General features: G+C 42.1%; 1 protein-coding gene across 1 annotated transcript in view; it reads right to left on the bottom strand.

The window, feature by feature from the left end:
* The window catches only part of LOC138795503 (uncharacterized), a 154530-nt gene that overhangs the window by 108185 nt on the left and 32948 nt on the right, over nucleotides 1-13397 (bottom strand). The window contains exons 22-31 of the mRNA XM_069974682.1: nucleotides 12593-12737; nucleotides 10466-10694; nucleotides 8627-8847; nucleotides 8163-8341; nucleotides 5646-5759; nucleotides 5383-5558; nucleotides 4406-4496; nucleotides 3389-3454; nucleotides 2494-2606; nucleotides 1319-1418 (exon numbers count right to left, since the gene is read on the bottom strand). Coding sequence (XP_069830783.1) covers nucleotides 1319-1418; nucleotides 2494-2606; nucleotides 3389-3454; nucleotides 4406-4496; nucleotides 5383-5558; nucleotides 5646-5759; nucleotides 8163-8341; nucleotides 8627-8847; nucleotides 10466-10694; nucleotides 12593-12737 — 1434 coding nt within the window. The remainder of the gene's footprint in view (nucleotides 1-1318; nucleotides 1419-2493; nucleotides 2607-3388; nucleotides 3455-4405; nucleotides 4497-5382; nucleotides 5559-5645; nucleotides 5760-8162; nucleotides 8342-8626; nucleotides 8848-10465; nucleotides 10695-12592; nucleotides 12738-13397) is intronic.

Raw genomic sequence — 13397 nt, 5'->3', positions numbered from 1 at the left:
CCTTTCAGGCTGCTTGTAACCTCATTAAAGAGGTAATGCTAACACCCCAAGCCCTTTAAGTCTAATTTGCATATCAATTAAAAGTGTGACATATCCATGCCATAGAGGTCAAGTATCAAATCAAAGTAATGCACAGGTTCAGGGTCAGAAGCCCTATTCAGCCCAAAAAGCTGTTATGGCTGATAATCGCTTTGTGTAATAGAAGACAACCATCAGCCGACATGCACGATGTTGGCTGATCATTGTCTTTCAACAGGCTGAAACACCAACGATCAGCCTAGCAACGATCTGCTGCCATCACTACGAGTAATAGGCGCGGCTGCAGCTGTCTTCTTTGGGCAGCCCCACCCCCGCTCTTATCCGCTCCTCCTCGCTCCCTGTTGGTGGGTGTAATAGCGCCGACAGTGGGTGGGAGAAAGAGGAGCTTGCTCTCCACATCGTCCTGTGTAATAGGGGATTTAGTTTATACACCAAAAACCTGAGGGTGGATCTGCTTTAAAGAAGACCTGTCACTATGCTGGACCCTTTGTTTTAGTAAATACTTGCATACTCCATTTTGTTGCGCATGGTCTTTACTATCACTCTTTAGGCTATGTTCACACAACGTATCTTTTCGTACAAGTACAGCCATTATTGCAATCGGCAACAACGGCGGTACTTTTTACGAAAAGATAGATTGCTTCGTTTTGTATGGGATCCCGGCCGGAGCGTATACACATAGTATACGCTCAGGCCAGGATCTCTTGCGGCGCCGCAAACAACTGACATGTCAGTTTTCTGCAGCCACAATTCAGTGAATAGCGGCCGTAGGAAACCATGTCAGTGCACGCTATGAAGCGAGCGGATCTGGCCGCTTGCTTCATTGTGTGCAGTTAAGAGTTCTGATGCGGGCCCATCCGTGTACGCCCGCATAAGAACTCTTAACTGCACACAATGAACACACAGAACACTGCGGCCAAAAAGATTATCCGGACGGTACTACAGTACCGGCTGGGATGATCTTTTCAGAGACTGACGACTGGCCGGTCTCTTAAGCCATGTGAACAGAACTGGCATTGGGCATTACAATTCACTTTGACAAAGGGGTGTGTCCCTGTATAATGTGATGCTGTCATCACTGACTGGACATATTTAGACACACCCTCAACTGGTAACAATTAGTTGTCAGTTTATTCATCCATTTCTACAAGGGATGAATGCTGAGTTATCAGAAAACAAGCTTAAGAATTGCCATTTCCTAAAAATACAAGCATTTAGTAAAATCAAGAATGGGCACATGTCCTTTTTTATTTTTATTTCTGCAGCAGGGTCACTATACCTTTCCAGTCCTGTCCAACTCATAGAATTTCTTTGGAACAATATTGAAAAGTTTCTGGACAGAGTTGAGGGTTTTCCTTTTAGCATCATATGTCTGGTATCTGTAGAAAGCAGCAGTATGTTACATATTGCCATCAACGATATCACAACAAATGTAAAAAATAAAATCATACATTACTTAAGAAGAAAATCACAAGATGAAATTGGGTCAGACACTTAAAGCTTTGATTTTTTTTAAATGACTATAACAGGCATGGTTAGAATGACTGCATTGGTTTGCTGTAATCTCTGAACTAAGTCTCCAACTCCCACACTGCAGAAATTCCTGCGCTGAAAGAATTCAAGAACTACGACATAAAGTGTGAGATGATTAGAACGTCCTATAAACCTTCCACAGATACATAACATGGCTCATAGACGAGCCCCATGTGTTTTATAAGTACATTCAACATCTTGTTTATCCCTATTGTTCATAGAAGCCATGGGTTCTGTTATATTTTCAAAATTTTAAACATTTGTGTATTTTTTTATTTTTGTGTTTTCATTTTATATTGTAAGGCTATGTTCACACACAATATGGAGAACAGTCATTGACTCTCAAAAACAACAGTCATTGTAGTGAGTGTCAAACAACCGCCCATTGTTGCATTGAAAATAGCATTGAAATCAATGCAGAACGGCTGGAAATCATTGACATGTCAATTATTTCCATGGCCATTGTTCAATACATTGTGTGGACAATGGCCGTTGTTTGCATTGACTTCAATGCAACGCATTTTAATGTGAAAAGAATGGCCACTGTTTTCATTTAAAACAACGGCTGTTCTTTTAATTAAAAATATGTTGTGTGAACATAGCCTTAGGTATTGTTCACACAACGTATTTTTTATGAAAAAAACGGCCGTCGCTTTCAATTACAATTAACAGAATTTTTTTCATATTGAACTTTGTTGTATTGAAGTCAATGCAAACAACGGTCGCTGTTCACACAATGCATTGAACAACGGCTGTAGAAATAATTGACATGTCAATTATTTCCGGACGTTGTGCATTGAAATCAATGCTATTTTCAGTGCAACAATGGCCGTTGTTCGTATATTGTGTTAAGATAGCCTAAGACTGTAAAATGCTTTAACATGGTCATTCAACATTTTCAGCTTTACTATCTATACCTACTTCTCATTGAAATCATGCAGTCGAGCCACAGCTTCCTCTGGTTTCACACCATGGGCGGCTGGACCTTGTGTATCAAAGCGATTTCTAAACTGGATCACCTCTACGACAAAGCTCTGTGACGAAATATCAATGATGAATCGAGTGAAAATAAATAACTCTATACAACAGATGTGTAGGGGTATCACAACCAGCTCAGGTGCCTTAAAGTGACACTGTCCACCCCCTTTTTTGCATTCTGACTTCTCTACACTGGTTTAAAAGGTAAATTTAGCAGTTTTCATAGCTTATTTTATATCATACGTTGAGCTAAGTGGGCGGGGCTTCAAGGCAACAGCGCCACTTAGCCCCGCCCACAGCGCAACCATTGTTCACACCCCCTCCATGACGTCATAGGCACATCTGCCCCACCCCCTTGCTGACCATTGGAACAGCCTGGCCTAAAGGTGTCAATGATGTCATGGAGGGGCGGGGTCAAAGGTGCCGCTGCATTAGCGAAGACAAAGGCATCGCTTGTTCTATCTGCCTGTGTCTGCAGCTCTGTACCTGGTACTGACCTGACAGATTCCCTTTAAGGGCCCAAAGGCCCACTGCTTCATAAAAAACACTAGAATAAATGGCACATGGTAGGTGGTGCCACCAGCTTGGTAAATCGTCTGGTGGGTACAGATTTGCTTAAAACAGTCTCTATTATTTATATTGAACATTTTAAAAATGTATTTTATCGTTATTTCTAAGCTGATGACGATAGGTTGTAAACATATACATTTGTTTAGGTCACATTACACATATACATTTGTTGTTTTTTTTATTGCTATGACGTTCACTAAACACTGTTATAGTTACAGGGATTGGAACTATACTATGAATTATACTATGATGTATGATGCACTATTACTTTAACTTGTTTGTCAAGTTCCTGTTTAAAGATGTCCTGTTTCTCTTTCAGTAAATTGTCTTTAACCTGTAAAAAAAAAAAAAAAATCACATATTTAATTTCCTCATATAATAGTCAGCTACTTTAGCAGAAAGATAACCTATGCACGTGTCTGTACGTTAATGTAAAGTAAGAGAAAACATTTTTTGACTCCAACTTTGTTTTTCTTTTACTGCTGCTCCAATCAATAGGTTTTTTAAAAACATATTACAAAAGAGAAAGTCTGTGGGGGAGATTTATCAAACTGATGTAAAGTAGAAATGGGTCAGTTGCCCCTAGCAACCAATCAGATTCCACCTTTCATTTTCTAAAGAGTCTGTGAGGAATCTGATTGGTTGCTAGGGGCAACTGAGCCAGTTCTACTTTACACCAGTTTGATAAATCTCCCCCTTTAAGCACTGAAGTCAGTGCAGTAGAGGTTTTTTAAGGGGATTTGCTGCTGCTCTGGACAGTTGCTGACATGGACAGAGGTGGCAGCAGAGAGCGCTGTGTCAGGCTGGAAAGAAAATACCACTTCCTGCAGGACATGCAGCAGCTGAATCACTAAATTACTGGAAGATTTGAGATTTTTAAATAGAAGTAAATTACAAATCTATATAAATCAGAAATCAGTTGATTTGAAAGAAAAAGATTTGCGCTGAAGTACCCGCTTGAAGTGACGGTTAAGGCTATGTTCACACACCGTCAAAATGACGGATGTTTATATTGGATGGCCTTCATTTAACAACGACTGTTATTGGTGTAACAACTCCCATGATTTGACGGCCGTCCATTGACAACGGCTGTCATTTTGACGGTGTGTGAACATAGCCTAAAGGAGTAAAAGAATAGATAAACCTGGCTTGTTACTTCCAGGAATAAAACAATTCTTGTACTGTGTCTGGTATTGCATTTTACAAGAGTGGAACTGTTTCAGGAACAAAACAGACATGTCTCTGTCAATCTTATACAAGATGAAATATAATGGCTGTCACTCACAACAATGGTAAGATCCATCAATTCAGCCCATTTAGTCCTCAGGTTTGATACATCATCCACTTCTTCCCTCGGGATGCGCAGCTGATAGGACCTGTAAACAGGAAGAGTTATTATGTATTGGTTCTGTTTGTCCTGTAGAGATTTACATCTTCATATTCAAACGCTTCCACACTAAATGCATAACAAGATGTAGGGCATATAGGAAATTATTCTGTCCTCGTTTAATAGACAAATAAACATTATGCAACGTTTTGGGAATAAAATATAATGCTTTTGAAAATGATCTCAGATCCCTTTGTATATTGAGTGTTTTTACTTTTATATATATTTTGATAGATTGATAGTTTTTTATAACTAACCTGAGGCAAAGTTTTATTCATATAGAAAGTTGTGGTACTGTTCTGGGTTTGTTCAGTTTAAAATACAATGAGACACACTCCAAAAACAATACATAGTGTAAAGGCCCTATTACATGAAGCGATTATCGGCCGTATTTGGCTGATTATCTGCCATTACTGCCGATAATCGCTTTGTGTATTAAAAGACAATGATCAGCCGACGTGCACAATGTCGGCTGATCGTTGTCTTTCAACACATTAAAAGACTAACAACTGGGATAGCACCGATCTGCTGTCGCTGCGCCGTGTGACAGGAGCGGCAGCAGAAGACTGCAGCTATCACCTATGGGCTTCCCGGATGATCTTGGCTGTCGGTGCATGTAATTACAAGCAGGGAACAAGGAGCAAGCGAGCACTGACTGATTGGCGCTCGCTTGTAATAGCCCTGTGTAATAGGCTTTAGAAGTGATCAAAACATACTATAATAACGCACCTAGGTGGGTAAGCAGGGATACCAGGTAGATGACAATGCTGGGCAGGGTGGGAAGTGTACTCTGAACTCAAATGCCACTGGTCTGACCCTGCCTTTTGGGTTAACCCTGACCCACCTCCTTAATAGGGTGTGTCCTATGTGTATACCTTAGTTGTTCATATGTGATTTCTATAGGTTGGTACACTTCATCAATTTTATTTTCCATATTCTGTAGTTCTTCTAGTAGCGATAAAATAGAGTTCAGCTGTTCCAGACTTTCCACTGGCATAGTCAGCTGCAGCCATGCTTTTTCTCGATATTGCACAGCATGCAAAAGTTCTTCCTGAAGGGAAAATAAGATTATGAAGCCATTATTGAGACTAACAACAATATATTCCACGTATTAGATCAATAAACACAGTGCACTTACCTTTACTCTCTGATGTAAAATTGTTGCATAATGAGACTTCCAACTTCCAACAAAACCTTTTAATGTTTCTTTTAGTAAAGAGTAATCGAGGCAAACACTGCCTAACTGCAAAACCTGGTAAATAGAGAATACTTATCAATAGAATAATACTGGACAGCTCTAATACAACTGGAACACTGTATTTATCCAGTCTAGTTACACAGTACTAAGAGGATCAAAACCATTAGAATTTTGCTACGTTTGTAAATGCAAATAAAATTTTATTGTCTTTTTTAATAATCAGAAATATTGTTTTGTAATAAACTACAAAAAGGCAAAAAGTTTGGCCCAAACGTCACATTTACGTGGCATGCCATGAAGGGAGCGTAGTCTCCACCTGCACCAAATGTATTACGATTATTCCTCTACATAAATCCAGTGCGTCTTTGCGAGGGTGGGCGATTACATAAAGTGAATGTACCATCAGGTACATCACTGCTTTTTTTTGGTGTATGTGCGGGGATGCCAGTTTTCTTTTTATTGCAGCCTCTTCCTGCATTTGGCGCCAGTCTTTCTCCGAGCACCCACCCGCCCCAGAGCACCGGCTCCCTGTGTGACGAAACCCCCTCTATGACGCAGCTCCATTAGAATCAATGGATCCATGTCAAAGAGGGCAGGGGATATCGCCACAATGGGAGGGCGGTGGGCCTGGCCCCCAGTGCTTCAGGATGGCCTGGTGTTTGGGAAAAGACCAGGTCCGAGTGCGGGAACTTGGAGTTTTTTTTTTTTTTTTTTAAATGACCATGCCACCGACCAGCAATGCACCTGATAGTAGATTCGCAATAAAGGGAAACTATCAGCAGGTTTGAGCAAACGAACCTGCCAATATCGCCCTGCATAATGCTGCATTTACATGGAGCGATAATTCGCCCGATCGTACGATTAACGATTTCGAAGTAACGATTGTTTTTTTTATAACGATCAGCGTTCAGACGGAATATGTTGTACGGAAAAATCTTTTGCGATCGCTTAAGCCTATCTTGCACATAGGTTGAATCGGTGAACGACTGTTTACACGGAACGATCTGCAAATTTTTTGCGAAAGACGAACGACGATTTATGAACATGTTGTAAGATCAAAATGAACAATTTCTCGCTCGTCGTTTGATCGTTCGCTGCGTTTAAATGTACGATTATCGTTCGAATTTGATCGTTATCGTGCAAATTCGAACGATAATCGTTCTGTGTAAATGCAGCATAATTGATATCTCTTTCTGTGCTGGTCATTTCTTAGTTGGTCCTGCTGTTTTCGTGAACTTTAATCATTGAGCCTGTTAAGAGCACTGGGGCGTTCCCTGGACCTCAATGCACCGTTTGGCCCCCTGCTTCGGTCATGCCTACCTATGCATATTTAATAACCCATAAACAGGCTAGTCTTTAGGTAGGTGTGAACTAAGGAGGAGGCAGGTGACTGAACTGTGCATGGTGGGACGAGGATTCCCCCCAGTGCTCCTGGCAAACTCATTAACATATTTCTTATTTATTAGTTCACAAAAACCACGGGACGAAAAGAAGACTGGCACCAGAAAGAGACATCAAGGTTACAAACACACTTGGCGGGTCTGCAGCGAGTCTCCATGCTGCGTTTTTGCAGCGAGACTCGCTGCAGATCCCGGCCCTATACTTTTAATGGCAGACAAACTCGCAGCAGGGATGTACATCCCTGCTGCGAGTTTGTCTGCAGCCCACCCTATTAACCCCCCGGCCGCCGGAGCTGATACTTCACCTGATCCCGGCTCGGGCGGTTCCCGATGTCTTCAGCAAGCCGGAGCGGGGACCAGGTGAAGTATATGCTCCAGCCAGCCGCCCGCAGCCCCGGCCGCCCGATCGCCCCGACCCCCCCCGGCAGCCCCGGCCGCCCGATCGCCCCCCCCCCCCCCCCCCCCCGCAGCACCGATCGCACACCCCACCGCAGCAACGATCGCACGCCCCCCCGCAGCACCGATCGCTTACACGCCCCCCTGCAGCCCCGGCCGCTCGATCGGGGGGGCATGCGATCGGTGCTGCGGGGGGGGGGGGGGCGATCGGGCGGCCGGGGCTGCGGGGGGGCGATCGGGCGGCCGGGGCTGCGGGCGGCTGGCTGGAGCATATACTTCACCTGGTCCCCGCTCCGGCTTGCTGAAGACATCAGGAACCGCCGGAGCCGGGATCAGGTGAAGTATCAGCTCCGGCGGCCGGGGGGTTAATGGGGTGTGCTGCAGACAAACTCGCAGCAGGGATGTACATCCCTGCTGCGTGTTTGTCTGCCATTAAAAGTATAGGGCCGGGATCTGCAGCGAGTCTCGCTGCAAAAACGCAGCATGGAGACTCGCTGCAGACCCGCCAAGTGTGTTTGTAACCTAAGACCTGAGTGTAAGACACTGGTCTTAGTAATCCCCCCCCTTACCTCCACTACTGGTGAGCACACCAGAGATGACTATACTAAAATAACGTGATCACATAAGATTATATTTATTTAAAATAATGTTAGATACTTACGTCGGAGTATTCTTTGATTTGTTCTTCAATCTTGAGGAAACGGGTTACATCTTTGTGCATGGCAGCAAGGCTTGGATTGCTAGCTAAAAACTCCTGACTCTGTCTGTACATGTTGTCCTCCCACAAGAAGTTGTAGCAGCTCAGGGTGAATACTTGCTTCCTAATCACAGGATTTAAAGCTATAAAAATAAAAGCAAAATATCCGACATCAGGGGCGGATTAACTTTACCATGGTTCACCCGGCCTGTAAAGGACCTGTGGTGACATCATTGTCACATGATAAGGTCCTTCAATACATTCACTAATGTTATTGCATTGTCTCCTGGCTGCAGTTTTGCCCTGATTTGTGCAAAGTTGTGTTAAAAAGCAGTGATTTTTATGCAAATCATGGCCAAACTGTAGCATGGAGATAATACATCTCTGAAAGTATAAGTCTGTTTGGGGGGCCATGGATCAAACATTACCTCTCACTGATTCCACAACCTTTGTTGTAATGTATTGTAGCAGCACATCTGCAGCCAGATCTACATGAAATGATTGTCCTTTCCTCTTTCCCGACCACCAGCTTAAACAGCTGCTGATATTTATGATGGAAAGCATAACCTGATGCAGGGCACCTTCAGCAACATCAATGGACGGATCTATCAGAACGTGAGGTATCTGAAACTTGAGAGATAACTTAAACCTGTGGTATAATAGAACAGATCTGGGTTAGTTCTCTATTTCCATTACTTCAGTATGAAACACCACCAAACGCTGCCACCACCATTTACTCTACATAAAAAGATAAATATGAAAAAAATGTTTTAAATGAAATGGTGTCATAGTATGCAGATTTGTAAATTACTTCAATAAAAAAAAAAAGAACTCAAGTCTTCCAGTATTTATCAGCTGCTATATGTCCTGCAGGAAGTGGTGTTTTTGTTTCCAGTCTGACACTGTGCTTTTCTGTCAAGAACTATCCAGAGCCTGTTCCATTAGCTGGGTGATGATTACCAGACCAAAGGGGATGGGACAAAGGATCAATAACCTATAAGATGGGATAGGTGGGTTCCAAAAATTGCAGTATATTTGCTTATGAATTGATAGGTATTGGTATGAGAGAAGGTCAGGTACCTGTCTCCTAAATGAGAGTAGGCACATAATTGGGTGTTCATGGTCGGACAGGGCAGATGGATGTGGGGCAATAGAGGTTTAGGAAGGTATACTTAGATAGGTGGGGAGGAATAAGGGGGTGGGAAATTTGGTTAATGAGACAGATTGAATGAAGTGGGTTGGGGGACTTGGGGCGGCCGGAAGGAAGATAGATAATGTAAGCAGTTAATTATTGATGTATTTTATACCATTTTTGTTGTTATGAAGCTAATAAATACCTTTCTTTGTAGTTAATAATGGGGCTTAATGGTTGAGTCTGTATTTTGAATGAGATGGAAACTAATTTAATTAAAAAAAAAAAAAATCAAATCCCCATAGAAAACATGATTTGTCCAAACCTATAACATTTTAAGTGCAAATACCATCCCTATGTCCGATGAAACACAGCTATGGATTACCTTTGGGTAACTGGCAGTTCCATTAGAATAGGCCATTAATCCCATAAGACTTGGTAACCACTTTAATTTCAACTGTGACTATGTTCCGTCTCTTTTTGGCCACTTGACAGACGTCTTTATGGACGTCTGTCATTTTGAGGCCAAATGATGGCCGTTCTTTTATAATGGCGGTCATCATTTTACTAGTAATAGTCGTCATTATGAAATAACAGCCGTTATTAGCCTTGAAAATACCAGCCAAAAAGGTGCAAGGACATGGTGGGAACATAGCCTTCAAATTTTTCTTTCTGATTCTCCCTTCATTTATGCCTAGATTAAGTGAAGCTTTAAGAAAAGGCAACGTACCATCATTTGCATTGCTTTAAGATTTTTCTATGAATAGACCGGCGCTGTAGAGGGGATGCCAGTGCTGCAGTCCTTTTTTTTCTATACTACAGCATGTTTTCCGCGCACAGCGTTGGTCTATTCCCGCCTGGCCTGAAGCACTGGAGGCGGGCCCACCCACCCTCAGTGTAACAAACCCCCTCCCCTCTGTGATGCACCTCTATTGATTCAAATGGAGCCGGGTCACAGAGGGGAGAGGGTTTGTTACACTGGGGCAGCCTGGCATTTTCATGTAAAAATTTTAAAGTGAAGTACCTGATAGTACATTCCGTTCAAAATACAGATTGTTTATTTTATTGGGTAACATAATGATAATTATACCAGCTACAGAAAACTATTGACGTATGACATACAGCTCGGTCTTACCTCAGCTTCTGTGCTTGAATTCTAGATTTGAAAAGCAAGTCTCTAAGCATATGTTCACTAACTAGAGGCTTATTCTGTGGGGTGCTGGGTCCATCTGCTGCTTTATTTAATAAATGTAATAGGCCTCTTGCAATAGATTCCGCTTCACATCCTGCTAACTGTGCTAGGACGACTAAGGAACGCAAAATACAAGTGTATACAGCTTGATAAAGCTGCCCATTAAGTGACTCTGAAAAAGAAAGATCATTGTTTTATAAAAGAGACACAGAATAGTTCTTCGTCAAATAAATCTTCACAATTCCTCCGGCCCAAAACCAAGATAAACAATCCCTCAAACTATAATTAAAAGAAGATCCCAGCAACAAAGAAACAAGTTGCTATAGTAATAAAATGAAACAAACAGAATCAAGAGGCAAAGAGTTCTCTATGTGGGGAACAGATACCACAAGTCTATTCACAAACTGAGAACAGGAATAAGCTTTGCCGTCAGTAATTTTCTTCTCTCAGTTTAGTTAGTCTCTGTGTTAGCTGGTTGATATCTCTGTACTGACAGAGCCACCATCTCAGCCCCCAGACTATGCAGTATGGTTCATCAAACTGTACTTACTAAAGGGAATCTGTCACTTGGTTTATTCCACCTTAAATGAAGGCAGCATAAACTAGTGTCAGAAATACTGAACAGATCGGTGTATTACTTACATCATTCTGTTCAGCTAATATGCAGGAGAATTGGATTCTTGCCACACCCCTCCCCCCCATCTTCCAGCTGCTGATTTACACTTAACTGCCTATATACAGCATGGATACATAACGGCCAATGAGTAGCTGGTGGGCGGAGTTTTCTGCTGTTCATGAATATCCAGGACTATTGGGCTCATGCACATAATGGAGAGGACTACTTATTATCCATGTTATTCAGGAGGATATCTCTGTATCAGCTGCACAGAACAATGTAAGTGATACATCATTCTGTTCAGCTCTCTGTCACTAGTTTATGCTAACCTGAGTCTCTTTAAAGATGTTGTTTAAGATAATCAGTTTGTTTTTTTTCACTGGAAAATCCTACGGATCATCTGGAACTTTTAAATGGAGCACTAGCCTTAGTATAAACCATCAATATCAGATCAGAGGGGGTTCTACTCTTAGAAGATTGCCCTTTTGAAGGCATTGTAGCTCTTGCCACTTAGCTGTTCGCCAGGCAATACAGTGCAGTACTTTCAGTGGCACTTGTGCCTAGTATAACAGCTCAGTCCTATTCTTTTTAAAGGAATGAAGTTATAGGGAGCTGCATTACCAGACATCGTTACTACTTAAAGGGATATTGAGCTCAGGTAAAAAAAAACATGTTAAATCAACCCCCCTCCTGTAGACTAACAATTCCTTCCATACTTGTTATTATATTTTTAGTCTCCTCCCGGTTCTAAACTGCTGCTTTCCGTTTAGGACACAGAAAACTGTATGTGAGCTGTTCACTCCATCTCTCCCTCCTTCCCCCTCCCTTCCAATATGGTTTATGTAAACAGTATCCCTGACAGTCTTTCTCTGCACTCTGTAATGCCAGAAGGGTTAATTTGAAGTCAAGGTGAGGGTGACCTCCCTGTGATTAACCCTCATGGTATTACAGAGTGTGGAGACAGTCGGCAAGGGACACTGCTTACATGAGCTGTCTCGGAAGGGAGGGGGAGAAGGGAGATCAGAGCGGAGATGGAGTAAACAGCTCACACACAGTTTTCTGTGTCTTCAGCAGAAAGCAGCAGCTCAGAACTGAGGGAAAGAGAATGAAAAGATAATAACAAGTATTATTATTTATTTATTTATAAAACGCCTTTAATTCCAGAGCGCTATAGAAGTCATAGGGGTAACAAACAGGAACAATACAAGATCATAACACATTTCATGAAGGCTAATGGCAGACTGGTACATGGGTGAAGAGGACCCTGCTCACGAGGGCTTACAATCTATCATATATAAGTATTAAACAAACTCCAGGAGGGGGGATGAGTCAACAGGTATTTTACCTGGGCACAATACCCCTTTAAAATGTGGAGGCCTAGCTTTAGAAAGTTGCCACAAATAATAAAATAGTTAAAAAAAACTAAAATTTGCATTTCTAAAAGTGAGACACACCTAGGACTTGATTGGTAATTTCTTCTGGGTATTGTGTACTGGAGTCCATAGACATCTGAGATTTACATGAAGCCTTTTTAGTCCAAGAATTAGAAGATGTATTCCTCAAAATGCCAGATGATCTTTTGTTTTCTGAAATGGAATCCTGGAACATAAGTTAGTAGACATGCACACTGTCAGAAGACCTTATCAGCACAACAAAGAGTGTAAATAGCAGACACAATAAAACAAACGCAATATAAAGAAGGTGAAATTGACTTGTTCTCTGTTTAAAGGGGAACTAACAGCAAGTTAGACAAATCTAACCTGCTGATATGTTCCTACTGCACAGGAGACACCAAAGGAGGAAGGTATGTCTCTTACCTTCCTCCTCTGCACCATTCTGGTGGAGCTAGTCGTGTTCCCAATGGTCTGGGAAAACCGTTACGAGAACTGTGTGCCCCCATAGCACTGATCGAGCCTGCCCCCAGCTGGCCCACTCCTTTCATTATCATTAGGGCCCTATTCCACCGGACGATTATTGTTCGCATAATCGTTAACGATTAACGATCTCAAATGACCGCTATTGCGAAAGACCTGAAAACGTTCACTCATTTTCATGGAACGATTATCGTTACTTATGATCGTATTTGCGATAATTTTTTCTTCGACATTTCTTCGCTATTGCGTTCATATCTACTGCGGACAACCGAACGACGTCTTATTCAATGCGAACGATTTGCGAACGTTTTGCGAACGAGCAACAATAAAAATAGGTCCAGGTCTTATAAAGCGATCAACGATTTCTCATTTGGTCGTTAATCGT

The sequence above is a fragment of the Dendropsophus ebraccatus genome, chromosome 6 (genome assembly GCF_027789765.1).
Source record: "Dendropsophus ebraccatus isolate aDenEbr1 chromosome 6, aDenEbr1.pat, whole genome shotgun sequence".
Classification (NCBI taxonomy): Eukaryota; Metazoa; Chordata; class Amphibia; order Anura; family Hylidae; genus Dendropsophus; species Dendropsophus ebraccatus.
Note: the sequence above shows the minus strand (reverse complement) of the source record. Positions and strands in the feature narration are given on the sequence as shown.